This window comes from Erpetoichthys calabaricus, chromosome 7 (assembly GCF_900747795.2).
Source record: "Erpetoichthys calabaricus chromosome 7, fErpCal1.3, whole genome shotgun sequence".
Lineage (NCBI taxonomy): Eukaryota > Metazoa > Chordata > Cladistia > Polypteriformes > Polypteridae > Erpetoichthys > Erpetoichthys calabaricus.
The window spans coordinates 198,994,921-199,021,691 of NC_041400.2; the positions used below are offsets into that span (position 1 = coordinate 198,994,921).

General features: G+C 56.0%; 4 protein-coding genes across 5 annotated transcripts in view; 2 read left to right on the forward strand and 2 right to left on the reverse strand.

Annotated features, from left to right (window-relative positions):
* Positions 1-5,665, forward strand: part of polr2b (RNA polymerase II subunit B) — a 27,529-nt gene extending 21,864 nt beyond the window's left edge. Inside the window, exons 14-25 of the mRNA XM_028805910.2 lie at positions 1,116-1,270; positions 1,569-1,767; positions 2,446-2,614; positions 3,129-3,225; positions 3,305-3,399; positions 3,505-3,755; positions 3,833-3,922; positions 4,151-4,258; positions 4,352-4,465; positions 4,752-4,912; positions 4,996-5,191; positions 5,273-5,665. Of these exons, the coding sequence (XP_028661743.1) occupies positions 1,116-1,270; positions 1,569-1,767; positions 2,446-2,614; positions 3,129-3,225; positions 3,305-3,399; positions 3,505-3,755; positions 3,833-3,922; positions 4,151-4,258; positions 4,352-4,465; positions 4,752-4,912; positions 4,996-5,191; positions 5,273-5,362 (1,725 nt within the window). The 3' untranslated portion in view covers positions 5,363-5,665. The remainder of the gene's footprint in view (positions 1-1,115; positions 1,271-1,568; positions 1,768-2,445; positions 2,615-3,128; positions 3,226-3,304; positions 3,400-3,504; positions 3,756-3,832; positions 3,923-4,150; positions 4,259-4,351; positions 4,466-4,751; positions 4,913-4,995; positions 5,192-5,272) is intronic.
* On the reverse strand, positions 5,534-7,288 carry igfbp7 (insulin-like growth factor binding protein 7). Its single transcript, XM_028805913.2, has 5 exons — positions 6,940-7,288; positions 6,442-6,551; positions 6,259-6,375; positions 6,054-6,183; positions 5,534-5,732 (listed from the first exon to the last, which is right to left on the reverse strand). Exons 1-5 carry the CDS (start codon positions 7,268-7,270, stop codon positions 5,713-5,715), a joined length of 708 nt encoding a protein of 235 aa, XP_028661746.1. The 5' UTR covers positions 7,271-7,288; the 3' UTR covers positions 5,534-5,712.
* An 858-nt stretch (positions 7,289-8,146) lies between these two features.
* LOC114655019 (cytochrome c oxidase assembly protein COX18, mitochondrial) lies at positions 8,147-15,742 on the reverse strand. The gene is made up of 6 exons (XM_051929936.1): positions 14,637-15,742; positions 13,479-13,579; positions 10,468-10,634; positions 8,999-9,114; positions 8,657-8,764; positions 8,147-8,579 (listed from the first exon to the last, which is right to left on the reverse strand). The coding sequence occupies exons 1-6, from the start codon at positions 15,036-15,038 to the stop codon at positions 8,412-8,414; spliced, it is 1,062 nt and encodes a 353-aa protein (XP_051785896.1). The 5' UTR covers positions 15,039-15,742; the 3' UTR covers positions 8,147-8,411.
* A 1,069-nt stretch (positions 15,743-16,811) lies between these two features.
* On the forward strand, positions 16,812-25,355 carry stra6l (STRA6-like). 2 transcript variants are annotated; one of them, XM_028805916.2, is made up of 18 exons: positions 16,812-17,029; positions 17,127-17,199; positions 17,464-17,564; positions 17,694-17,824; positions 18,335-18,455; positions 19,055-19,100; positions 20,158-20,286; positions 20,420-20,490; positions 20,654-20,765; positions 20,839-20,995; positions 21,084-21,159; positions 21,247-21,328; positions 21,848-21,896; positions 22,383-22,500; positions 22,598-22,717; positions 22,798-22,961; positions 23,452-23,598; positions 24,769-25,355. In XM_028805916.2, the coding sequence occupies exons 1-18, from the start codon at positions 16,947-16,949 to the stop codon at positions 24,960-24,962; spliced, it is 1,974 nt and encodes a 657-aa protein (XP_028661749.1). In that variant the 5' UTR covers positions 16,812-16,946; the 3' UTR covers positions 24,963-25,355. The 2 variants fall into 2 exon arrangements, with proteins under 2 accessions (XP_028661749.1, XP_028661748.1); XM_028805915.2 differs by having other exon boundaries at positions 16,814-17,029; positions 20,417-20,490.
* The last annotated feature ends 1,416 nt before the right edge of the window (positions 25,356-26,771 follow it).

The following is a 26,771-nucleotide window of genomic DNA, read 5'->3' on the forward strand; positions in this document are numbered from 1 at the left end:
CGCTCAATATCGAGAGGTGACATTCCATTTTCATAAGGTGAACATTCTTGTCAGAAAGCCACAACATGGTGGACTGGCTGCTATTTCTGTGGTGTCACCCACGCCAGCTCGCAGTGCTGGGCTTGAATGTCAGGGGTGTCACACCGGTGGTTTCAAAACTCCACAGTGTTTAATAAAGTGGGACAAATGGCAAAACAAAATGTAACATGGAGTTAAGTCAGAAATAAACGACTGGAGAGCAAGACACCAGACCAAACCAGACAGCCCTGAGTTACATCATGCCTTTGAATGAGTGACACTGTCACTTGTGTCCTGATCAGGGACTGGCCTGTCACAGCACTTTAGTTTTAACACATCTGGCTCTTGTGCAGTGCGATTCTCAATGTCTAAGACCCACATCTCTCTCTGGAAGCCCCTATTATGTAATGTGTGTGTTGGTATAAAACCAACAAATGTAATCATAGTGGGGCATCCTGGTGGCACAGTGGCATTGCTGAGGGTTTTGTCCCATGTGCTCCTGGCCTGGCATCTGCATGTTCTCCCACAGTCCAGTCATGAAGGTTAGGTGTGTGTGTGTGTGTGTTCACCCTGCACTGGACTGGCACCAGCCATTGTCCATGACGTGTGTCTGATGCTTGCTGGGATGGACTCCAGAGCCACCGAGGCATGAAGATGGTTGGATTTATTAATAAGTGAATCGTACATATTGCACAGCAGCATTCAGCGAATCCTCCTAAGAGTTTACAAACACAACTCTAAGATGGCGTCTCCTCCTTTGAGCTTCGGCACCCAAATGCGTGTCCCTTTAGTGCTCTGCTATCAGTTTGTGACGTCCCCACTTGTCGGTGTCCGATATGAACAAACGAGACCAGCTGTCCAGAATCGGTCCCCTCGTACTTTCCTTCATGTCAATGCGCCTCTCATTTCCACAAACTTTGTTTTGCCCTCCATTTGTCATTTTAGTTTTAGGTCTTTTGTTTGATTTTTCCGTTGCTGCATATGAAGTATCGGTGAATTCACACATGCAGGTGGCCCCCCATGTCCATGTCACCTAGCGGTGCTTACCTGAGCAGGGCACAGACCTGACGGAGCTGCCCTTGTGTCTCCCGCCACAGGTGTCCATGATCCGGGATATCCGGGAGCGCGAGATTCGCATTTACACGGATGCGGGCAGAATCTGCCGGCCGCTGCTGATCGTAGAGAAGCAGAAGCTTCTGCTGAAGAGAAGACACATTGACCAGCTGAAGGAACGCGAGTACAACAACTACAGGTGAGCTGATGACCTCTGACCAGCCACAAGGTCCAGGGGGGTGAAGATGCTTGGCGGTGGTCTCACAATCAGGCGAGGGTTCAGGCTGCCGCCTCCTGGGTTAAAGTCCAGTGCCTTGTCCACTTCTCCACTGACAGTCCCAGGTTTTGTGTCCAGCATGCTTTGTGGGCCGGTTTCTGAAGATCTTCTTGGATTTGGGATGGCCCTGCCCTTCAGTTTAATCCTGAAGTTGCTCCTGTTTTAACGTCTAGCATGGCATTGTGGGGATTTTCAACTTCTCTTTCAACCATCTCTGCAGTTGGCAGGACCTGGTGGCCAGTGGAGTGGTGGAGTACATCGACACTCTGGAAGAGGAGACCGTCATGTTGGCCATGACCCCAGACGACCTTCAGGAGAAAGGCGTGGCCTACTGCTCCACGTACACCCACTGTGAAATCCACCCTTCAATGATCCTGGGGGTGTGTGCCTCCATCATCCCGTTTCCTGACCATAACCAGGTAGGTGGTGCTTCTGGTCCCGCCGAGGTGGCGAGCACTGGGTTTGTGCCTGCTGCCTGGCATTTCTTACGTCTTTGAACAGAGAGCCAGGCGTGTGCCCCACATTGTGCAGTTCCACCTCCTGAGGTGACCTTTTTTTCACCAACTTTTGGGGTCTGTTGGTGACACACAGCTGAGCCTTAGAGGGCATGCAGACCTCTTTATGGAAATGTTGGAGCTGCCGCTCCTGGGGTGCCAGTCTGACTAGCCAAGGGCTACCTACTGCTCCTCTTAGGTATGGGGCCTGGCAGCTACTTCAAGCTGCTTTGGTTTTGCCAAGTCTGCTAGGTGCCCCTTACTCTTGTTTTATGTCAGTGTTGGCAAGTGCAGAACCAAATGCCAGGGCTTTGGTCTCCAGATTTTGGTGGCAGGAGGACAATCGGCACACCCCAGTCTTCTGTCCAATGAGCAGAGCAGTTTCATTAAAGCTGGCACCACTTGTTCTAATGTGCCAGCGAGTGCCCACTTGGTCCTGTCATGTATCATGGATGTTTAAACAAGAGCACCTCTACCCATATGACTTGATGCGACACTAGAGGTGGATATTTAACTTTGGGAGTCTGCTGCCAGTTTACCTGATGACATGTGAGTCCTGGCAGGGTGTGTGTGTTAATGATCTCTGTCTTTGTTTTGTGCCAGTCCCCCAGGAACACGTACCAGTCTGCTATGGGGAAGCAGGCCATGGGAGTCTACATTACCAATTTCCACGTGCGCATGGACACCCTGGCCCACGTGCTCTACTATCCCCAGAAGCCTTTGGTGACCACCCGCTCCATGGAGTACCTGCGCTTCCGAGAGCTGCCAGCAGGTGGGTGCAGTTCGCTGGTGCCACATGTAGCAGCGTCCTGCCAGCTTTCCTTCACACACTGGGATGGATTGCACATCCTCTCGATGTTTGTTTGTTCATGTGGCACTGCGTCCACAACGTGTGCTTGACTCGTTTACATGACACACTTCACGCTGACGTGTTAATGACCCACTCATCCTGCTCAGAGGTGATGCCAGCTTTGTGTGTTTAAATGACTTCCTCACCACGTCTCATGTTTCTAATCTGAAGGTTGGATGCTTGTGGCAACAAAAAACCTGTAAAGGCCACACGGCTGGATGCCAGGGCTTTCTGCGTGCCAAGTCATCTTTGTCTTCGTCGTGTGGGTGTTTCAAGTTGGCATTTGTGCTTTCTTTTTAAAGCTGCAGTTCTGCTTCCCACCGCTAGGGTTGTGTGGGCATGGAGGTCCAGACCTGGCCATGCAGGAGGGCGGGCCGCGAGGTGCCAGGCATTTTGAAGTTGGCTAACTGCTTGTGATTCGGCCTTTGTTTTCCAGGAATCAACTCCATTGTGGCCATTGCCTCTTACACGGGGTACAACCAGGAGGACTCTGTGATTATGAACCGCTCCGCGGTGGACAGGGGCTTCTTCAGGTGGGTTGTTGTGCGGTGGCATGGTGCGGGTGACCCTCCCTGACCAGCAGCATTTCATTTCTCTGTTTGCCCCATGCAGGTCGGTCTTCTACCGCTCTTACAAAGAACAAGAGTCCAAGAAAGGATTTGACCAGGAGGAGATCTTTGAGAAACCGACCCGTGAAACGTGCCAGGGTGAGTCGCCTGGATAGCGCTTTGCTTGGTGCCCACATACCTGCAGTGAGTGCTTTGTGCCCGCCTATCTTCCACGCGTTAAGGCTGACTCGCTGGGTGTTTCAGGTATGAGGCACGCCATCTATGACAAACTGGACGATGATGGGCTCATCGCACCTGGTGTTCGTGTGTCCGGGGAGGACGTGATCATTGGCAAGACGGTCACGCTGCCCGAAAACGACGACGAGCTGGACAGCACCAACCGACGCTACACCAAGCGCGACTGCAGCACCTTCCTGCGCACCAGCGAGACGGGCATCGTCGATCAGGTCATGGTGACGCTGAACCAAGAGGGCTACAAGTTCTGCAAGATTCGGGTGAGTGGCGCGCTGCGCGTGGCGACCTCGGCATTCGCTGCTGTTTTGTTGTCCTCACGTTCTGTAATTCACCGTAGGTGCGATCCGTGAGAATCCCTCAAATCGGGGACAAGTTTGCCAGTAGGCACGGACAGAAGGGCACCTGTGGAATTCAGTACCGGCAGGAGGTGAGTTGCAATGCTAGGGTGCATTTTGGGGGTTTGATGTTATGCCATGTTTGCCATGACAGAGTGTGACTTTTTGCCCAGTTGGCGTTTGGACCTCAGCCTGTGGTGTGCCCCCTGGTGGTGCACCGCATTCTCCTCCTCCATTCTTTTATTCTTTGTTTACCTGGACGGCTGTGACATCATGAGCTCCTGCTCACTCAGCCTGCCCACCACACTGTCGTTCTGCAGGACATGCCGTTTACGTGCGAAGGCATCACGCCAGACATCATCATCAACCCTCACGCCATCCCCTCTCGAATGACAGTCGGTCACTTGATTGAATGTCTGCAGGGCAAGGTGGGTGCACCTCCTGTCTGTCGTCCTACACGCGAGGGTCCGTCTGTCCGCCCGCACAGCAGCAGTTAACGGTCACTACCGTCTCTCAAACAGGTGTCGGCGAACAAGGGGGAGATTGGCGATGCCACGCCTTTCAACGATGCGGTCAACGTGCAGAAGGTGTCCAATCTGCTGTCGGAGTACGGCTACCACCTGCGAGGAAACGAGGTGTGTGTGTGTGTGATATCTGGGAGTTTTATGCCCACCTATATGACTTTTGACCCAGACTGGTCACATTTAACCCTTTGTGAGTGTCGCCAGTCAGTGTGCATCTGAATGACGGCTGTATAGCGCCTTGCTTTGCCGAGTGTGAAATGGCTCCAAGTTGGTCCCTGCAGTGCCCCTGCGTCACACGGAGGAAGTGGTGGGCCGGCATGAGCCGCCCTCTTCTACGCTACGGCTGGAGGTGTTGAGTTGCCCCAGTTGACCGCTGTGTCCCCTCTCTGTCCCCTAGGTGCTCTACAACGGCTTCACAGGACGGAAGCTGACGTCGCAGATCTTTCTGGGTCCCACCTACTACCAGCGCTTGAAGCACATGGTGGACGACAAGATCCACTCGAGGGCTCGGGGACCCCTTCAGATCCTGAACCGACAGCCCATGGAGGGCAGATCACGGTGAGTGGCGCCACCCGCTGGGCAGGGAGCAGGGTGGGGCACCAGGGTTGACACTAAAGTCCCGTCTGCTTGGCTCGTCCCAGGGATGGTGGTCTGCGTTTCGGCGAGATGGAGCGAGATTGTCAGATCGCTCACGGCGCCGCCCAGTTCTTGAGGGAGAGGCTCTTTGAGGCCTCTGACCCCTACCAGGTGCACGTGTGTAACCTGTGTGGCCTCATGGCGATCGCCAACACGAGGACACACACGTACGAGTGCCGGGGCTGCCGCAACAAGACCCAGGTAGGTCTGGCGAGGGCTGGCGCGCTGGGGTGGGGGGCGGGTGACACGGAAGGCTCACCTTGGTGACGTTTCTCCTGGCAGATCTCATTGGTCCGTTTGCCGTACGCCTGCAAGCTGCTCTTCCAGGAGTTGATGTCCATGAGCATCGCGCCCCGCATGATGACCACCTGAGCCCGCAGTGTCTTCTGGGAGTTTGGCCTGGCCCACCCTGCGGATTTTTGTTCTCTTTGTGTGTAATAAAGGTTATTATTTTATTATTTTTTTTTTGTTAAACTCGTTTCTCGTCTGTATGGTTGGCGTGACGAAGTCGTTGGCCGAGTCGAGACGTGACGCACACACTGCTGCTCTGCAAAGCTTTTATTTTTAGTGACAGACAACTGAAGGAAGGTGGTGGGCTTCACCAGAGGAACCCCATCATGACCGCCAGTGCCAGGTGTGCCCCAGAGAGCCCCTGCTGTCCTGGAGGTGTCCCAGTGGGCCTGAAGCAAGCGGGTGAGCAGACCGTCTGGCAGCGGGCATTTTTAACTCGTCTCCGTCTCACCTGAAAGGAAATCAGAAAAACTAAAATGAGACTCCAAGATGGGCCACCCGCCGGCCCCCTTCCCTTTTGTCCCCACGCCAGACCGGACGGCGGGGGCGGAGGATGCTTGACCTGCCCTGTTTGTTTGTGATGAAGCCGAGCTGCCTGATTAAACCTCCGAGAGCCGCTGCTTTCCTAAGAGGCCACGTGACCGGCATTCCAGACATTCTCCTGGGGCGGAGACGCCGTGGGACAGATTAGAGTTCACATGCAAGAGTGCGCCCGCGGTGGGCACGCTCTACTTCATGGGGCCTCGGTCTGGCCTGTGTGCCTGCTTCATACCCAGGCTCGGGGTCGGGATGTCCTTGAGTGACTCCACAACGTGAATGGTCGCCATGGCTACAGCTTCACCCTTGGCATTGGCAGCATGGCACTCGTATTCGCCTCCCTCCTCCTTCCCGAGTGGTGAAATCTGAAAGAGAAGCAGTTGCTACATCAGCTGGTGGTTTATAGCGCCTTCACCCCAACCAGCCTGTCCCATGCTTACCAGCACCCAACCTGTCACTTCGTGTTTCTCTGGCCCACCACGCGTCTGCACTGCCAGGTTATCCCGATCTCCTGGTAAAAGCTCCACCTTCTCCCTTCGGTGCCCGCTGCTCACAACCTGTGAAGACACACCAGGTTAGGGAACAGCCACCAGGCAAGAGCAAAGGTGGAATGGGCACCTCACCTTTTTCCAGGTCAGCAGGGGCGTTGGCACTCCAATGACTTCACAGCTCAGGTACACCTGCGCCCCGCTGATGTTCCAGATGTCCTTGGGGGGGATGGTGATCCTGGGCGCTGTGAGAGGAGAGACAGGTCAGTGGGCACAGGGGCGTACATGCTGTTTCCTTTGGCCTGGCGTGGACCTTCGCACTTGGGTTTTAACAAAACAAAGCGCCGGCCTGAGAAGTTCTCAGCAGCGGGGAGGGGGAGCTTGGGGGGCGTTCATGTTGGCCTTGTCTCTACACGCACACCCCGGAATGCTGGCAGCTGAGCCCGCAGGGCCCCCACCAGAATAAGGAATGCCAAATTGCAGTCAACAACCGCCCATGCCCCTGCCCTCACGCGGACCGGGCACGCAGTGGGAGAGACCCTGCTGAGAGTGGCACACCCGTCCAGCAGCGGGCAGCCCGCACATCCTCTTCACCGTCTCTCTGCACCCCTGGCCGGCCCCAGCGGCACTCACCTTGGTCGCAGGCTCCCTTGCGCACCTGGCGGACGGCGGCCCCGGCGGCTCTCAGCTGGCAGCTGCTCCCGTAGCTCTTGCCGTCGCTACCGCACACCTCGCCGTCGTTTTTACACACGCACTGGCCCGCCTGCCTCTTCGCCTTCTTCACGCACTCCATGCCGGGAGCGCAGCGTCCTCCCGGTCCGCCGCCGCGCCCCCCGCACGGCTCCCCTTCTCCCGCCGCGCACACTGAGCAGCAGCCACACAGGTCCGTCACCGCGCCCCAGGAGCAGCCCTCGCGAGGTAGCGGAGCACAACCGGAGGGGTTGCACGGTGGAGCGCAGCGCATGGCACAACGAGCAAAAGGCACACCGGCAGCAGCGACAGCATGACGAGCGACTGGGTAGCGAGAGGTCGGCGCGCGCGTTTTAAGAGGCAACTGGACACGCCCCTAAGTGAATTCGTACGTCAAAAGTGCGCAGCTGGACACGCCCCTCCTGCCCTGTTTTTGTGCTTCGAGGCCACGCCTCTCGGTCAGGTGACTCCCATGTTCGAGAAGCTGCGCAGCTGGACACGCCCCTTTGCCCGGCCGCTGTTGCTTATTTTGGTCCAAACACTTCGCAGCTGGCAGTGGCACTGGGCTCTGTAAAAAGAAGGCACCATATCGGTCTGACGTCAATGGTCGAAGCTAGAAGCCCCCTCAGCCCCATGAGGCCAGCACCAAGCTTGTCGCTGCTCCATCTGTCACAGTGACTACAAGCTTTCAGTTCCCTCAGATGGTCATTCGTGCCCTTGATACGCAAAGTGTTTTCAAGTGAAAGGCGGACAAGTCCGGCCAAGCTATGAGCGTCACACTGGCTTTCTGGTGCCATCCTTGTAATGTTCCCAGTGAGTCGCCCCATCGTGTCACTGCACTTTTCTCTCTAACCCCCCCCCCCCCATATTTCTGTCCTTTTACCTGTTCGGCTCTGCACTTCTGTACTATGGGATTTGTGCCACTTAAACTGATGGGCAGCCAGGAGTGAATGGCGTGCACCAGGCACAAGTTACCCAGCATGCCGCATGTCAGTACAGTATGAACACGGCCAGAAGTTCAAACATCTGTGGGCATCATGCCACATTCAAAGATGCCCATCCACGCTGCCCATGATGTGCCCATCGGAGAGTGAGTGACCGCTGCCCGACGTCACCTCCTGCTGGTCACACAAATAAAACTCGGAGGCTCTTTGATTCACACAGCTTTTATTTCAGTCTTGTGCCCACCGCCCCTTTGTCTTGTACATTTGCGGTCACCTCCACAAACTGTCACACACCAGTAAGAGCAGACCACCTGTCTGTAGTTGGGGCGACATCACTTCAGTCTGTCCCCCCAGGTGCCTTGTCTGGTGGGGTGTCTGTGCCCGCACCCCTCGCTCTTATGCCAAAGTAAACCCCAGAGCCGCTCAGTCCATTGAACCCGCCACGGTGCAGTGCAGCGGGGGTGCACCATCCTACCTGGGCAGCCTGGCCCGCAGAGCCCCCCAGAGGTCTCGATAGGGAGTGTCCGAGTCGTTGTGGCCGCGGGGAATGTGACAGAGCCGGCGCAGGGTGGGCGAGCGCAGCAGCAGGTTGTGCAGCAGGCCCACGGCGCTGGAGGTGAGCCAGTAGAGCGACATGGACTGCAAGAGAAAAGAGGCAAGGTCAATGGGCAAGGGCGAGTGCCAGGGCCTGCAAAACCCGCCGGAGGGCTGCTTACCGAAGGGACTGTGGCTGCCACCGGAATCATGACGAGCGAAATGCCACGCATAAAGTGAGTGACCCACGTCTGGAACTTTGTCGGCTCCAACTTCCTTGAGGCGAAGATCTGTGGGAGACAATGGATATGGGCATTAGGGGTGAGAGAAGGGGGCATAAAAGGGGCAGCCTGCATCTAATGATGACCAATCCGAGGTCACAATGAGAGAGCCAAGCGGCCCACCGGTCTTAAACCTGCAGTCACAGAGTAACACCAGTGTCGCCATCTCCTGGCTCAGGCTGGCATTTGTGACTGAGCCCAGAACTACCCAAATAAGCAGCCATGATGGCTGTGGGCACTCACCTCGATGATGAGCAAGTTGAGAAGACCGAGGGACACAGGCATGAGCCACGTGGTGTCAGGCAGTGTGAGGTCAGGAAACCAGAGTGCCCCACCGGTGCCAAGGGCTTCATGTACAGCTGAAATGACAAAAGCACAAAGTGGGACGAGGCGGGCATCACCTCACCTGGGCCACCAAACTCCACTTGCCACCTACTGCGTTCCTTCATTTTCAAACCACTTATCCAGGACAGGCAGGGGGCACCAGCAGGGGGCACCAGCCTTAGCCTAAGGCCTCACTCAGAGGTCTGCACTTCTCACCCCCCTGTAATGTAGAACACTGGAGTCGCCATCTCAGCGTGTGCGCCATCGCCCAAACCCACAGCCGGGGGTCCAGATCGTCATGTCACCTCCTGGCTCACCAGCACAGACTGGTGTCATCACATCTCACACCCCTCATCCGTTCACTTGTGAATAAGACCGCGAGGTACTTCAGCTCGCCTCAGGTCTGGTGGTGCCCACCCTCATCCCAGCCCCACCGTCCCACAGCTCGATGAAGTCCACGTTGGCCTTGGAGCTGCGTCTTGTAGACATCTAACTGGACTTCCGACCTGACGTCCTGCCCATGAAAATCACAAGCAGGACAGGAGACAAAGGTCAGCCCTCTACGATTATATGGGGGGCCGTCGTCAGGGACTCTGTACTCTCCCTGCACTCCCTCCTGAGCTGCTTTAGTGCCTGGACAGCATCCACGTTGGTCCTCCTGGATCGGAGGCGACCCCCAGATACTCACCCTCCACGCCATGTGGACAAATGCCAAGCCCCAGTGGTCACCTCAGCCCACTAAAACCGAGTCACGAGGAAGGGTGCAGGCCCCACCATGAACTTGAGTGGCGGTCTGTAGGGGGCGCTCCCGAAACACAGGGGGTTATGGGTTAAAGGCGGAGGCTGGGTGGTGGGGGGGTTTGGGAGACACAGCAACAAGACCAGAGCGGCGGTCCTCTGCGGTCTGCCCGAGCACACGGCCCCCTCGCCACCTCTTCGCCCTTCTTTCCCGGCGCTGCTCGCCCCTCCATGCTGGACATTGCAGAATGGCTGCCTTCCCAAAATAGACCCCTAAACTGGCCACCAGGGGTCACTCACAAGTCTAGGAATGACATCTGGAGACAGACGTCTGGCTTTGTTGACATGGTGCCATCCTGTACCCCTGCTGCTCACCCCATGGCAGGTCCAGGCGTTTCTTACTGCAGCCTTAGACGTCCCCTCACCCAGCATTGACCTCCGGCTTTGAACGGCTCACTCATCGTCATCGTCGTCCAAGCGTGTGCTGCCCAGGTGACATCCCTCAGGTAAGGCAGCAGGTGAGCCTGATGCTCCTCAGCTGCCACCCACCCTGGTGACATCAAGAACCCCATGAGGCCCTCGAATCATTTCATGTGCAGCTGGAGAGCTCAGGGGTCTCGCTCCGCTTCACACACACAGGAAGTCCTTACCTGCCCCGGTGTCGGATGTCCCCAGGCTCAGGTTCCGCAGGGCAAAGGACACAATGAGCCACATGGGCAGCTGGACCCAAATGAGAAGGCTGGCTTTGAACGGGTGGCAGTTGTCCCGCACGTAGAGCTCGGCCACAATGCGTCGCAGGGTCTTCTTAAAGTGAAACCTGCAAAACGAGAGGAAGCAGACAAGGAGTCGGTGACACCTGCGGGCCCCCCGAATCAGGCTCACCTGCCCAACACACCTGCGGGCCCCCCAAATCGGGCTCACCTGCTCTGGGTGGAGAGGTGACCAACAGATGGGGGGGCCTTGTAAGTACATGGTGTGTGCCAGGGCTGCCCGTCTGCACCCCCCTGAGGCCCACCCACCTCTTCAGGAGGTCAACACATCATACCCGTGTTGTGGGCTTCCTGCTCTGCTTGCCACCTTGTAGGGTGGCACACACCCACTTCTTCATTACTATGCTGGCATAAACCTGCAGCAGCTGGTCCTGATTTTGCTGTCCCCGTCCCCATCGGCCACCATTAGACTGGCATATTGTGCGGCACAGACTCAGTGTTAGCAGTACAGCGTTTTGTGTGCCCCCTGCTCCAAGACCCAATGCCCCCCTACAAATTGCGGTGCCACATGGCCTTTCATCCCGCAGATTTATGGCTGGCGTAACTACCCACGCGCCAGGGGGCCGCTTTGCACTTCTGGCACATTGCATTGTTTTCACTCGACTTTTTCTTTCTGTGATGCCAGCTTACTGCAAATGTCAATGCACACATCTGAACAACGCGAGTTCTGCGATGGCCTCTGTGACCCACGCTGGCTTTGACAAGGGAGGTCCAAACAAGACCCCCAGTGGATGTCGCAGACCCTTGAAACTTGACAGACGTCGACGGAGGTTGCAACTTCTCTCCAGTTACTTTCGTAATGTCTGCCCAGTCAGGTGCCCAGTAACGAATTTTATTAACTTTGTATTTGTGCCAGTGGACTCCACGGCCACCGGTGCCCCCATTCCTTCTATTACAGGATGCCCCACTCCTGACGTCCCACAGGTGACACTCTAAGCGCTCGCCTCTCTCGTGTGACATTAGACAGCCGTCATCACCTTGGGGTCGTCCTTACGGAGCGCGACGTGAAGCTGTGGGTCAACCTGCACCAAGCAAAGCTCCAGACGTGGGCATCGTGTGCCACAATGGTGCTGTCAGCGAGTGTCCACTGCAGATTCAGCACATGTCCTCCGTGTCACACGTGTTGTTGAGCTGTCACAATCAGGACAGGTGACACGCCTTTCTTTGTGTGCTTTTCTGTCATTTGCACACGAGGGAGTGGCATGGCATTGCCTGATCAGTAAGATTGACGTGCCCCTCGTGTTACCGCAGACCACCAAAGCACAGGGCTTAGCGATCCACATGTCCACTGACACAAACTGTGACACTTGCTGTATTGTGATCTGTTCTTATGGAGCCAGCGTCCCACTTGTCCTCACAATCACGACTACTTTGTCTTTTTGTCACACAGCCGATGTCGCAGCATACTGAAGCCTCACCAGGCACATCTTGGCATTTCGGTCACAAAGTGCCACATCAGGCATCAGTTGGATGGCCTTCACATCATCATCTTCATCATTGATTTGTTCTAAAACTGCCTTGATGGTTTTACATTTGCCGCCCCGAGGTTGTGGGTTCAAATCCCACCACTGACACCTGTGTGACCCTCAAGCAAGTCACTTGGAATACCTGTCACCAATCGTATCTCAAATGTTGGAAGTCGCTTTGGATAAAAGGCGTCAGCCAAACGTGTAAATGCACCGTACCTGTCTAGGCGATCAGCGCAGAGCTCGGCGTTAATATCCGCAGTGCACCATCCTGTTATACGCCATTTGATATGGGATTTGTACAAGCAGGGCTAGTGTTTGGGATGCGCCATCTGTTGGAATGCCAGAGACATGGCAATCAGGCAGACAGACAGACAGATGGACGGACACTAACCCCTTTATTTATTACAGCATCCACTCGATGGCCACCGAATATGACCCCAAGTGTCACTCGGGCTTAAAAACGTAAAGCTGATCCTTATGCGTCACCCCATGGCCAACTCGGGTTTAACCGTAATTGTACTCCGTGTACGCCAAGGGGCTAAATAGCAAAAAGTATACATGAGCCTTGAGAATAAACTGCTGTGTCAAACGACGCAGTGGCCTTTCTAAACATCAGCAGATCTGAGCCCACCAAGGACCAGCGTGGTGCTGAGCCATGCCATGCTTGGCCCGCTTATCCAACTGCCACGTTCATTCTTGGACGTTTGGCTGTGAAAATGGCTGCATCGTTTCACGACACGATTATTGTAAAGTGCCACTCTTAACGGACTGCGAAACACAAACCTGCCACGTCTGAGGTATGTAATTAAAGTCCCCGTCACTCACAAGGGACGTGTTCAGTCGTAACGCTGCCACTTCTGGAGCAGCTGGGATTTTATCACCATTGTGTTAACAGAACACAACAGGCGCCACCATGTTGGCATTGTGCTCCCGGGACGTGACACTCAAGTCTCAAGGGGACAAGTCTCGCTGCGGGCATCACTGCAGTGTCCCAGACACCCCCAAGAGACTATCTCGATGCCCGTAGCTTCATACTGAGGCTGGTGAGACATCAAGTGACATGCCCTGTGGCACATCAGTACAGTGATGTCACAATGAGGCCTTCCTGGCAATTCCCTTCTTTACTGGTATGTTGGCTGACAGGTGGCACTGTTTGGCACAGGATGCCCCTTCATAGACAAGGGCTGATGGGCGGGCTGCCTCAATGGAGTTTCTCAACTTATCAAGGCAGAAGACTACGCCGCTGTTTCATGCCAATGTGCCAAGTCTGCGTCCCAGTTGTGCTGTGTCACCTTGTGCAGACGGACACAATGGCGGAGCTCATGGAAGTGCAGACCCTCGTTGCGCGACATCTCTCTTTCTGTATCGGTGACCACCCGGACACGTGCCTGTCCCACACAGCGGAGCAGCCCCCGTCCTTACCGCGCTTCCTTCTGTGCCCAGCCTCTCTGCTGCGCCCGCACGGAGACCTCGTAATGCAACTGCTTGGCCAACTCTGCGATCTCTGGCTGCAGGGCTTCAACCTGATGGACAGAAACAAAGGCGTTAGTGGGAGGAAAGGGCCTGCTGCCCGCTGTCACTCTCGGCCGGATGACAAATAGCCCCCATAATTATCATAAATCTACTGATGCCAGGCACGCGAGGAGGACTCATCTCTGAAGAATCTCAGCAAGTGTCTCTGATGGAGTGGCCCGCCTGTGTGAGGACCGCCACTATGCCACACCTCATGCCACCTCGCCACATCCAAGAGACCTGCAGAGCCTTGCTGATGGCACATTTAAAACCCGATGAGAGGTGGCACAGTCCTGCACTGCCACTTCAGACTGGGTGCCCTCCCATGTCAGACCCTTGCTGACCTGCAGATGTGAAAAGTGGGCCCCCGATTGTCACACGGCTGCCACAGAGGACTCAGCCTTGACCAGCCTTCTAACCAAGCAGCACAGGCGACGGGCACCAAGTTAATTAAATAATCAACCATGAAATGGGAAGAAAGGGGCTTAGGAACCCCCCCAATTAACCCTTTGGAGCCCTTAAAAACTTGTGGTCGGGGTCTCCGAAGTTTCACTTTAAAAACACCTTCCAGCACTACCAATCACTCAGTGCCCACCATAGGCTGGTCAGGGCGAGACCCCCAAGTGACAGCACACCAGCCGGCAAGGGAAGTGAAAATGTGTCTAAATAGGATGCCCGGGCAGCCATTACTGGGGCAGAGGAGTGTGATGGTGGGCAGCAGAAAGTGACGAAGATCGCGGGGACATGTCACAGAGGAACATTGCTTTAACGTCAAAATGCCAAACTCGGGCAGCAGTGTGACGTGGCAGGGGCTGTTCTATGTCGTGCTGCAGCATTGTGCCCACCTGAGTGAATCGCGGACTAATGACAAACCCACCAGGGCCCTCCATTACGATTTCAGTATTCACCTTACACTGGACCACCAACGGGACCCCCACAGGATTGTGTGAAGAAGATGAACTTGCGAGGCCTTGCAAATGTTCTGAGGTCGAGTGCCACTTGGCACATGGGCTCAAGTGGCTCCTCCATTAGGCCCTGGGTGTCATGCCAGTCCTCGTCATTACCCACCTTTGCGATAATCAATGACTGATACGCCCCCAGGGGCAGCGTGACGGCTGTCCTCAGGGTGACTGTGGTGCACACAACGGTGGCCCACCACGGGAGGCCTGTGGTCTGCTGCACCGAAGTGAGGACGTCTTCTGTGAAGTGAACCACAGCAGAGTCGGCAAACCTCTCGTAGAGTCCTGGGGTGGCACCGGGAGATGGCACCGAGCTCAGAGTCCGCACACCATGGTCCACTCTGCCCTTATAACAGGACCATCTCCTGGTCACAAAGGGGGCCTTCGAGCAGGCAAAGTCAGAGAGCAATCTGCTGCCACATGGCAGACTGGCAGGCCCAGGCCTCCTAAAATGGCAGCTTGCGGATGTTGCCAGCCTGCAGGTCAGTCTGGGCAGACAGCGGCACACCATCTTGCACCCTGCAAATGAAAGAAAGGATGAGAAGCAGAAGACGACAGGAGTCTTGCCATCTCACAGGGGGCGGCTATGCGATCACATGAAAGGCGCTACATACAGCATGGCGCGTGTTTAATGAACCGGACGTTAAAGTGACAAAAGGACACAAAGGTGGCAAACGTGAAAACCACAGAGCGCCTTACAGGTGGCGGTTTGGGGACGAGACGGACTCTAAACTGAATCAGTGCGCCCCCTAATGTCACAGGTTTGGCGACAGCACAACTAAAGTGTACCGAACAGTGTGCGGCAGCAGAGACCAACCTGTCCCCCTCTCAAGAAACCGAGGAGGTGCGCCGGCAACATGCGTGGGGGGCTCACGAAGACAGTCACTCAGACCCCCCCACCAGAGCTGTACTCGTTTAGTGAGTACACTTGTGCCCGTTTTAATGGGGTCTGCCAAGCCCCGCACAGAGCGCCTTTTACGGAGGGCACGATCACTCGGCTCGGCCTCACTGACACTCCGTGACCGCACCTGTCTGCCGCCCGTGACCCTGTAAACTCGCACGCTACTGCAGCCCGTTTGCCCGTCTGACGAGTTTACGACCCCCGCAGATGAAGCGCCTTTCACGTGAGCGACCAAAGCGCACAGTCGCTGCCGCCCACAAGTTCAGTGACGGCGGCTGCGGCTTCGACCCGAGCGAGCGTAGCCCGCGCTTACCTTCCGCCCGCCCGTCTCTTCGTCGCGCTCATATGACGTTAAGGGGCGGGCACATGGCGGACGGCCCACTTCGTCATCCTATTGGCTGAAGACCGGGTGACGCTACAGGTTTTTTTCTCTCGACAGACGCGATTGATAGAAGACGCGCGCCTTTCGTTTCCTTCCTTATGAGATAATAATTAATATATTAACATCTGAGGATTTTACAAAATAAAGGACACCCATTGATAGAATTAAACCTTTAGCTGCCTAAAGCGGAACAATGTGTGTGTGTGTGTGTGTGTGTGTCTTACGATGTCCCAGGTTCAACTCGCATTTGGGCGCTGAGACAACTGGGTACCAACATGCAGCCTCATACCAGCTGCCCACAGGGCACCACGCGGAGTCCACCACACCCAGACACACAGACGGCTCAGCGGTGACGTTGAAACTAGAGCCACTCATGGCACAGGCAGGGCACACGTGCGCCCCCATCAGGCGGGCATCTCAGCTTTAATGACACCCTCAATTCTGATGCCATTGGGCATCAGCACTCTTTGCTGTATTGATGTAAGATGGCCTCCGTGGGGCGCCCCAGCGCATAGTCTGAGCACGTGTTACTTGTGTAGACCAACGGAGTGGCGCCCCCTGCTGAGTGAGGCTTCAGTAAGTAAAAAGCAGGTAGCTGATGTAGACGGACTCCATGTTGGTGCCCCCTGTGCTGGGTAAGGAGTGGTCTCCTGTTCTGCACCCAAAGGGGATGATAAAGCGCGCTGGCCCACCTGCCCCCCCCCCCCCCACACAGAGTGGCCCACCTGCCCCCCCTATATTAAGTGGGTCACGGCTACCTGCTCCAAAGACGAGGTGATGGCCCAACGTGGTGAATTCTACCAGTGGTGGATACAGACACTCACCTGAATTCCACCACTAGGGGGCGCAGCTCCCATCTCTTACCCAAAGCTGCCCAATCACATCCGTGGAGCGTTCCCTTTGATCGTCCCTCTTGTCACACTGCCTGGACGGGGGACCCACACGTCGCGCTCCGTAGTGTCACACTTTAATGCGTCAAGAACTGACTTTCAGAAGCCCTTGAGCTGAGAGGTGCTATAAAACGCGCGGCTGTTTGCCCTCCTCACGCGGAAGTGCAGCGGGCGGCGGGCTGGCGCTCACAGGACGGCTGCTTTGTTTGCTCTGTTGGCGCATGTGAGTGGGGTCAAAGGTGCATCATGTGGCCACAGCACAGGGAAGTCAGTCAGGAGCTGGGCACGGGCAGCGCCATGGACGGGCTCATCCCAGTGAAGAACGCATGGTGAGTCATTCTGGGGCGAGTCGGTGGTATGTGGGGTCCAGTACCCCCCTGGCACCACTCTGCTCACCGAGGCCCTCTGTCTGCTCTCCGTTCGCAGGTCAGCCATGAACGAGACGTGCAGCGGGCGTGTGGAAATGAATTTGTTCCTGCACTGCTCACTTGTGCCATCTGTGAGTGTGCCACTGTGGGGTCATAAGTGTGAAGTGTGTGTGCCAGGTGTGGGCATGTGTGTAAAGCATGTGGGACAGGGTGACATGAGGGGATGGCATCTGACCCTTGGGGTTTGAGCCTGTAAATTGGGGGGGAGTGAGTGCAAGAACAGCAGGCGTCCCACCCGTGGTGGCACCGAAGGTGTGCGGGTGCCCCCGGAGTGAGTCGCTGTGGTAGCGCACGTGTTTTGTGCTCCTCATTCCTTGCTCTTCCTCACCTCACAGGTCTTCATCGTCTTCATCCTGTCGTTCCTCCAGCGGCGAGTCAAGAGGCACCGCTTTGACGAGCGAATCCCCGCCCTCAATGGCCGCTTCGCTATCATCGTGTAAGGCCCCCGCTCCTTCAGCGTTGTCACTCGTGACCTCCAGTGGGGGGCGCCGCTGGCCGTCACCAAGCCCCAGAGGCCTGGCACGTGACCGCTGCCCCTGTACTCATCCCTGCCGCTCTTTCGTAGGCCCCTGGATTTTATCGACAGCCTGCGCAATCGGTGGTCCTACGGGTTTGCCTTTGGAGCCGTGGCCTCCAGCGTCCTGCTCCTCTTCTCTGAAGAATATGTGCCAACGCACTTCCCGGCGTGGAGTAAAGGTGAGCAGATGTCCTGCAAATGAGGACAGGTGGCACGTGCCCAAGAAGAACAAGCACTGGTGGGGGCAGCAGGGTGGGCATCTGCTTATCACTGAGCCCAGGTGCAGGCTGGTGAGGCCTTTGGGGCGATACAGACGGGCACAATGTCTCCTGGGCACAGGGTAGAGTCCGTGAAGCTTGTCCCGGGAGGCTCTTCAGCATAACCTCATGTCATTTGAAAAGGCGGCCATCACGAGCATTGTGTTGGAGGATGGCATGTTTGTGGCACAGCCACACTGTACTGCCTGATAGTCACAGGGTCGTTCACCTTTCTGTAGCAAAAAGATGATGTCACTCCAGAGTGCCACTCAGCCATGAGGTGACATGTCGCTCTGGACACTGCACCTGACTCACAAGGTGCTGCAAGTGGCATAGGTGCCAACCACACAAGGTGCCACATAAAGTAAGGAGAGTCCCAGGTGACCCCTGGGGTTGGCAGGACGTGGCACTGACGCCTTCTTTTCTTTCCAGCGATCATCTCTCTAATTGGGGCTCTGGAGGTGGGCCTGGCATACTACCCGCTCTTTGCCTGCCTCTCCACACCCTTCAAAGTGATAGGAGGAACGCTGGGCATTCTGTACACCCTTTCTTGGTAAGTAGGCCAGTCTTTAGACTTGGTGGGCATCTTGCGCTGTGCCAGGGCCTCGGTGACAGAGACCTAAGCCTATGGGGGTCCATTGTGCTCACCTTTTTGGAGGCACTTCTGTCTTCATATAGCATTGGCACACGATATCGGGGCACAAGTGGACTGACTCGGGTTGGACATTTTGTGTGCCCATCTGCTCAGATCCTTTTATACGTCTGGGTGAATGTGCCCAATGCCAACTGTGCTTGCTACAGTACCCCTGTGGGCAGCTTTGCTTTGCTTTCTTTTTTGTTTCCCATTTTTCAGTTCCTCAATTCCTCAGCCTTCTGGCACAGGAGAGTTCTGGGTACACAGAGGATCATGGGAGTTGTAGTGCAATTTGACATTTGTGTTTGGTTCATGTCGAGGGACCCTTCACCCCTGTGGGTGTCTTGGGTGGTCTGACCTTCACTGGTTGGTATTCATAGGCGTCTTGTCCTTTGGTGTGGATTTGAGTGCACAAATCAACTTTCTTCTTTTGAAGTTTGGTCAGGTGGGCACACAGGGGCTTGAAGACCACCGGGCAATGACAGGCGCCCTCCTGACTTTGTGTCTTTCTTTGGCAGGATCGTTGTCACGATGTTTAATATCATCAAGTGTCCCAGTGGCACGGTAAGTGACCTCAGTGATGGCAGGGTAAGTCAGACAGCTAAGTGGGGGGGCACCCTGCCATTGCACAATGGTGGCCGTCTCGAGTGACTGCCTCGGCCCTGGCTCTCCAGTCACTGTGGTCACCCCCTAGTGTTTATCCAATGAGCAGCCAGTCCTGTCTTCCTTGCTGGTCCCAAGCATGGCACAGCCAATTAAGGATACTAAACCACTAGGTGACCTGAGTCACATTGGCACGGTCTGGCAGCATGGACATGTGCAAACTCGGCTGGCACCAGAGCTTTAGCATCTTCAAGAGGTGTCAAAGAGAAAGATGGCAGTGGGCCACAGAGAGAAATCCACAAAGGCAAGCCATGGCCATGGAGGACTGGCACAAAGCCGGAGCAGGAGGAAGAGACCAGAAGGGTGACATGGCCTCAGGTGCCACTATGTGGCCTCACCATACCCGGCAGAAGCACATGGCACCACAATGACATCTACTCTTTGTGCTCTTGAGGGTGGCATGGTGCCCGCCCAGTTAGGTCATGTGGGCATTTCACGGGGTATCTGAGTTCTCCCTCTCCTGTGCTTCGGTTCAGGTGGGCTCACGATCGTTCTGGACACGGTCCAGCTTGAAGTGGACGGACAGGATGGTCTGCGAGTCCGGCCAGTTCTGTCTTGAGGCCATTCAGACCCCCGGGCTGCCATTTCTCTCCCTGTCACTCTGACCCTTTGGCTTCCTGGGCCATCGGACTGTGAAGTAAAGTTTGAGGACATTCAGCGACGCCCGGCTGGGCAGAGTGGAGGCAGCGAGGAGAGAGGTCCGGGGGTCCATGGGGACTGAATGGACACAGCACAGAACCTGCTGCCCCCCAACCCCCCCTGCGTTCCAGTAGGCCATTCAGCTTTCAAATTGCAAAGCCACTTGAGGGCAACCGTGTGCCACTCAGCGTTGTGTGGTAAAGCCTTTGAGTGAAGCCTGCAGTTACGCCAGTGTCAGCGGTGCCCCTCCTGATGGTAAGGCATTGTGATGGCGCCCCCTAGTGGCATTCACCATTTCCTCCTCTCTCTCTCTCTCCAGGTCATTGGCAAGTACCAGAGTGCAGTTGTCCATTGGCCAGTTGTGCTGTGCCAGCTGTTCTTGGCAGGTCGCTTTGTGTTTATGGTGGTCAAAGGCATTCTCGTGTACTTGAAACTGGACATGGACGAGGTATTGTTGTGAACGACCAGCAGGGGGCATTGGCTCCAGCCTCGGAGCCCTCCTGTGTGGTGGTGCCCCACTGAGTAAGTAGTGCAGAGTGGGCACCAATCAGCTTAACTTGGGTCTTCATTGTCCACAGCAGGACCACGACCAGCTGCTCCATGCCCACCACACCCAGTACGTCATGCGGCTGCTGAAGAAGCCCACCTTACAGTACGTCTGCAAGCACGTGGCGCCCAGCGGGTGACCTCCGGAGCAGTGCCACTTCACTGGAGCGCTTGGCCAGCCGTGGCCTAGGCAGGCTGACGGTTCACAACACTGGCGGGTGCTCTGGTGCCCTGGCAGCCCATTTCACCCTCTGCTTTCTTTGTGCCAGGCTTGAGCAGAAGAATTGGCTCCAGAGGACCATCTACACGTGGGACCCCTGCTTCAAGTTTCCCAACAGAATGATTGGCACCTCGGTCATCTCCTTGATCTGCATGTACATCGTAAGTATGGCACCGGCGGGAGGCCCACGGGTCTAGAAGAGCTCCAGCCTCACTACGCCGGTCATCGGCCCAGTTTGTGTTGGCAGAGCACAGCGTCAGTGCCGTGGCATTCGGCGAACTCGAAGACCTCTGCGTGGCCCTGAGGGAGCTGGCCGCCGAGAACAACATGAGCGCCAGCAACCTGGATGGCATCCTGCCACAGCTGGAGGAGCTGAGCGGTGTGCTGCGAGGTGAGTTTGAGCGCCACCTGCATAGAGCCACCTGGTGCCCGCCCTCCCTCCGCTCACCCCTCTTCCTCCTCTTGTGTCTTCTCTGCAGACTCTTGGCTCATCTCGTCCATTTTCGCGTGCCTCATGTCGGTCGTCTACATCTTCCACGTCCTGAAATGCTACCGGTAAGTTGTGGGCATTTTATGGTGCCCTCCTCGGAGTGGCATGGCCACCAGTGTCCCTCATGATGCTCTGCATGCTCTCACCTGCAGGGAGCACATCAGGAGACTGAGGGCTGGTGTGAAGAGCTTTGTGCCACTGGCACTGCGAAACAGCAGAGCTGCGGTCAGTGTGGTAAGTTGGCGAGGGGCATCTGGGGGTTTTCTTCTTGACTCTTGGGCTCCGTGCCAGGTGCTGCCACTAATCCAGTGGCTCCCACTGGCAATGACTTGAGTGTTGGCAATTCAGTTTGTAGCCCTCATGCCTACCAGCTCACTCAGCTTGGCTCCTTTTTGCCAGGGCACCTTTCATGAGGATGCCAGTATGTCTCTGCGGTGGCAAACGTCACTAGGGCACATGGCTGTAAGGACGGGTGGTCGCCCTGTGAATGATGTAGCCACTGGCCATTTGCTGCCCTCTCCATCACTGCAAGCCTACTGCTCAGTACCCTGTGTTCATGGGCACAGCCACATTTGGGTAAATGTGCCTTTGACACAGCCAGCTGGCAGCACCAATTGTGCCTCAGTCAGGGCAGTGAGGAGTGCAAAGGGTGAGAGAGACGTGGCCAGGATCCACTGGCATTTCCCTGTGGCAGCTGCTCAGAGGGCAGGCGTCACGTTTGTCACACTCCGCCTTTTCTTCTTTTTCTCCTAGGCGGCCCTGGCAAGATACTCAGGATGGCAGATCGCCTACTTCCTCTGGGGTATGTGATGCGAGGTCCCGCGCGCCGCCGTCACCGCTGCCATCCCACCACGAGGCGATTCACTGGCTTTCTCAGACCAGCCAGGTGTCCGGCGAGCTCCTGACCGGTGGACACACTTGAGAAGCGTCACTTCTGTCACCCACTTCATGCCCGTCACTCAGGTGTCTCCTCGCCTTCCATTTAGCCAAACTGCTTGTCATTAATTGCAGTCAGACCCTCCCACTTGGCTTCTCATTGGTCATCTTCATGGGCTTCACCCTCTCCTTGGTGCTCTGCGGTCACATCTCATTGGACGTCATCAATGCCCTCATGTTGTCACTGGTCAGCCTCCTTCCCTCTGCCCTGTCATTGGTCACCTTCCAATCTCTGTGTGTCCCTGGCATTGTCTCGTCGGCGGTCTGTGCTCCACATTGGGGGCTGCACTTTATTGGGCCTCCTCCATGGTGTCCCCTCACCATCTGTCTGTCTCTTTCTCTGTCCCCTCAGGCTACCTCATTGTCCACTCTGTCCTGTTCCTGCTCGGAGTTGCCTTGGCATACATGTTTGTCCTGCCAGTGCGGCACGGCCAAGGGATGCAGCTGCTCAGCGCCCTGGAGATAACCCTGTGAGTAGTGCTGGCGTTGTGTCACCTCGCTGGGCACAGGGGGTCACGCCGCGTCTCAGTATGCCGCCTCATGCCCCTCGCGTTGCTTTCTTTGCAGCATCTCGGTGGGCCTGGTCATCGGGCTGCTGATCTTCCAGATTGTGCTGGCGCAGCTCTTCTTCTTGCAGGACAAGGTCAAACCGGAAGACAAAAGCAAACCCCTGGCGCTAAACAACAAGTAGGTGCCCGAGAACGTCCCCTTCTTACTGTGGGCCTTGTCCCCTGTGTCTGTCACTCATCCCTGTCCCACCTGCACAGGAGAGCCTTCCACAACTTCAGCTACTTCTTCTTCTTCTACAACGTAATCCTGGGCTTCAGTAACTGCGTGCTGCGTCTGCTGTGCAGCTTCGTCGTCGGCACCTTCCTCGTGTCCCGCATCGATAGGACCATCATGCCGAGAGGATACGAGTCGGCGGACATGGGTGAGCCCGGGGCCCTAAATGCAATTTCTGTACTGAGGGCTCCTCTTGGGGGTCTTCCTGAATGGAGTATCAGTGGGCAGCTTCACGGCTTCAGGTGCCATGCTGCTGTAGTGTGGTGACACAACACGCCAGATGTGGGTCACCTAGTGACACCCCTGTGTCTCTAGAGCCCCCCCTTAGTCACACCCGAGGTCCGGTAGGCCCTTTGCTGACCGGCGGTCTCACGGGCGCAGGCCCCTCATCAAAGTTGCTGTGCCACGCCGAGGCTGACCTCGGCCTGCTGAGTTTTTGGTGGCTGTCGTCATCCCGGAGTGAAGTGACTCCCGAGTGTCAGAGACCCCTGGGATGATGAGGAGGAGGTACTGGGGGGCACGATTCATTTCTTGAATGCTGGGTGGGCTGTGCTGGGCCGACCGCTCTACTCTTGTCAGCTCTGAATTCCTTGCCAGTCTGCTGCCCCCTCTGACCACAGGCTTGTGTCCTCATTTAGGGTTCAACACCTGGGTGGGCATGCTGCTTGTGGACCATCACCACAGTCACCCGGTCCTGCTCTGCTTCTGCCACCTCCTTTTGGCTGGACGTCAGGAGATGCCCACTTGTGCCGAATCACAATATTCACAGGGGGACGCTGGTGAAGGTGAGTGAGGGGACACGAGAGGAGCGAGACAGAGGGCAGTGCCACCTCACAGAGTGCCACCCAGCACACAAACACACTGTAGGAAGGCACCAGGCTGAAGAGTAGAATCGGGACGCGACTTGTAGGCAAAGTAAAGCAAAAAGTCGTAACCTGGAAGGTGGGCATCTGAAGGACAACATCAGGGGAAATCAAAGAGCATCACGAGGGCATCAGAAAGCAGCGGGGCAAAAGACGCAAGTCATAGTCAGGAATCGCGCAGAAGATCTTGAATTGGACAAATCTGGAGAGCCAGTCACATTGTGTGTCCTACACTGCCAGTCATCCTGCCCAGCAACAGCCTGGCATCACAAATGCCAAACAAAGGTGGCACTGTAATAAAACCACAATGGGGCAATAGGAAGACATCTTTTAAATCTTCCAAAATCAAAACAAGCAAACAATGTGACCAATAAACTCCTACAACGCACAAAGCACGGGGGGCGCAAATTGAAAATTCCAAGCCCAGGTCTTGGCAGACAGATGGGCACACACACAGACGGGCACACACACTTGCTGAGCGCCACCTCGCCACTGTAAATGAACACAACATGACAAGATGTCCGCCAATTGCTCTGCGTGTCACGTGTCCCCCCCAGACCCCAGAAGAGAGCAGCGCCCGCTGAAGGTCCCATTGTAGACGGCGCTTACGCACGCAGTACACCGAGACTCGGAGGGAGAGTGGGCTGTCAGTCCTGGTGGGGACAGGTGACAGGGAGAAGGCCGAGGACGCGCCGGAGGGACTTCATCTCCTGACTGGCATCGCAGCATGTGGCCATTCCTCAGGAGGAGGAGGTGCGGTGGCTCAGCGCGTCGCTGCCAAGCAGAGTGATGGCGAGGAGATGACGAGCTCAGGAGTGGCGGGTCAAGCGTCCTCCTGCCCTCTTATCCTTGTGATACGCCGACACACAGGTGTTTTATATAGCGCCTTCCAGAGGGTGCTAGACACTAGTGAACGGAGGCTCAGGGCGTATCTGGCTGGCTGTCTGTCCACAGGTCACAGGTGTCTCTACGTTTCTGTGTTGTCACCTTGAGATTCTATATAGCGCCTTCCACAGCCACCGTAGGACCACATGTCTGCTTGTTGGACCCGAGTGCCCAGGGCCTTTTCTGACTGACCTGTTTGTCTCCCAGCCAGCAGGAGGCGCTCTCGATGCCGGTGGCTGCTGCTCTACACCCTGCTCAAGAACCCTGGGCTCATCGTCCACCGCAAGAAGAAGGACAGCCAGCCGGCCAGCAGCCTGATTCGGGTGGCTCTGTCCAGCGTGCTGCTGTCCCGGCGATGGGAGGGCTCAGCGACTGAGGAGTGTGCCAACGGGACCGCGTGACGGGACTTACGTGTCGGCTCCTCGGAGCGCCTGGACCTTTGAGCCGAGTCTTCCAGCACGTGGACCTCACATGAACTCCCTCCAAATGTTCAAAAGTCAACTGGGGGTGCAGGACACGTAAGGCCTGGTAGTAAAGCCCCTTAGTGGAAGCCACGAAGAAGAGCGGGTAGGGCGAGGGTGAGGGTGAGGGTGGGCATTCCACTGTTTCCTGCCTTGGCGTTTCTGCTGTTCTTTGCCTGTCCACTCTGTCCAGGTGACTGGTGTTGCCCCCTGCTGGCTGGCTGGCTGACCTGTCACACGGCATGTTGGTCCTGCTGGCTCGCGTTGGCCTTTCGTCAGTCAGTCACCGTGTCGGGTCTCGTGCCTTTACATTAAAGCTCAATTATGGCGCGAGGGCTGCGTTTCGTTGTTTGTATTTATTTCGCTGTCGTCTGAAGGTGTGGGCATCACGAGCCACAGAGAACAGGACAGAAAGCGAGCACAGCCACGACAGGGTGGGTCTCGACCAAGACGCACATCGGGGTCCAGCAGCTGTCCTCTCAGCAGAGTTCTAAATATTTAGTGAAATTGGGGACAGATGACACCTAATGACACCTAAACAGGACTCACCCGGGTGCAGCTCAAGTAGACGACAGGGAGCCACGGTCCAGTCTTGGCAGGCCTGGTCAGCAGAGATGCTTCAGAGGAGGGCAACACGAGCGTGCTGGACCAGCGGATACCCCGAGGAATAGAGGGCACCGGTCAAGAGGCTGCATTAGAGAGAAAGCGGGCAGAACAAAGCGACGAGGCATCATCAGCGAGGAAGAGTCCAGTCCTCTGAATATTAACAAAGAGAGAAATGACGTGATTGGGTCACCAAAGAAATCAATTCAATAAATGAACGTGGCGAGATACCAGACCGTGACCTTCATGGGCAACGCGTAGAGACGCCGCTGAGGAAGGAGAAACAGAAGGCAATCAGACTGTGAATGGTGACGAGGTGGCAGGGGGACAGCTGGAGACCCGGGCTCAAAACTGGGGGTAGTAAGAGGAAGATCTGTGCATCATCGGCCAAGAGGAGATGTGGACCTCCACTGGTCCTTGGAGAGCAGAGGACAACAAGAAGGTGGGACTTGAAGCGACCCACAGAGCCACGGCTCGCGAGTTCAGCGAGGGAAGAGATGAGCAAGGAATGGTGAAGTCGAGCTGAAGAAAGGTCCAGAAGGGTAAGGGGCAGAGGAGGGACGGGCATCTGAGTCGCAAAGCAGTGCAGTCTGGGGAGGGTGAGCCCTGTGGGATCGAGGGTGGATTGTGGTCAGAGAGGTCCGTCGACACCAATGGTGAAATGGAGAGATGCTCTTGGACGCGCGAGCTCTCGGCACCCTGGCACTTGCAGTCGTCTGTTAATACGTGACATGTGACTCCATGACACGTGACAGGGAGCCTCTTCATGAATGTCCCTTGAGCCCCTCTGCAGCTGTTAAAGCTTTGTGACCTTGTAGGTTACCAGTCCAAGATGGCAGAACACCTGTCTTCAGAGGTTTCTGTGGTCCTTATTGTCACTTTCTTACTCTGTGTGCCAATCAACGTGCAACAAAATGGCACTCCCTGGCACCAAGATAGTGGGGAGAACTACTCAACCTCCAACCCTCTGTGTCCCCTGCCTAAAGAATCTCCTAACGTAGCTGCACACTAAGCCAACAACCACACTCCCCAAACGTGGCCGAGTCTTCCATTTACTTCGTCCCCTTAAATAAGGGCAAGCAGTGCGGGGGTCCGTGTGGCAGCGATGAAGATTGTGCTGTGCCACTGGTGACCAGATGAAGACAC

Bases quoted from the DNA above. Each gene is read 5' to 3' on its own strand.
- igfbp7 (XM_028805913.2), bottom strand. From the start codon at position 7,270: ATGCGCTGCGCTCCACCGTGCAACCCCTCCGGTTGTGCTCCGCTACCT. The intron at 6,552-6,939 runs GTGAGTGCCGCT...CTCCTCTCACAG, and splicing joins CAAGGGAGCCTGCGACCAAG to CGCCCAGGATCACCATCCCC. The intron at 6,376-6,441 runs GTGAGGTGCCCA...GTGTCTTCACAG, and splicing joins CCCTGCTGACCTGGAAAAAG to GTTGTGAGCAGCGGGCACCG.
- LOC114655019 (XM_051929936.1), bottom strand. From the start codon at position 15,038: ATGGTGTGCCGCTGTCTGCCCAGACTGACCTGCAGGCTGGCAACATCC. The intron at 13,580-14,636 runs GTGGGTAATGAC...TCTGTCCATCAG, and splicing joins AGTCATTGATTATCGCAAAG to GTTGAAGCCCTGCAGCCAGA. The intron at 8,765-8,998 runs GTGAGTGCCCAC...TGTCTCCCACAG, and splicing joins TCAACTTGCTCATCATCGAG to ATCTTCGCCTCAAGGAAGTT.
- stra6l (XM_028805915.2), top strand. From the start codon at position 16,947: ATGTGGCCACAGCACAGGGAAGTCAGTCAGGAGCTGGGCACGGGCAGC. The intron at 17,200-17,463 runs GTGAGTGTGCCA...CTCACCTCACAG, and splicing joins ACTGCTCACTTGTGCCATCT to GTCTTCATCGTCTTCATCCT. The intron at 19,101-20,157 runs GTAAGTGACCTC...CTCTCTCTCCAG, and splicing joins TCAAGTGTCCCAGTGGCACG to GTCATTGGCAAGTACCAGAG.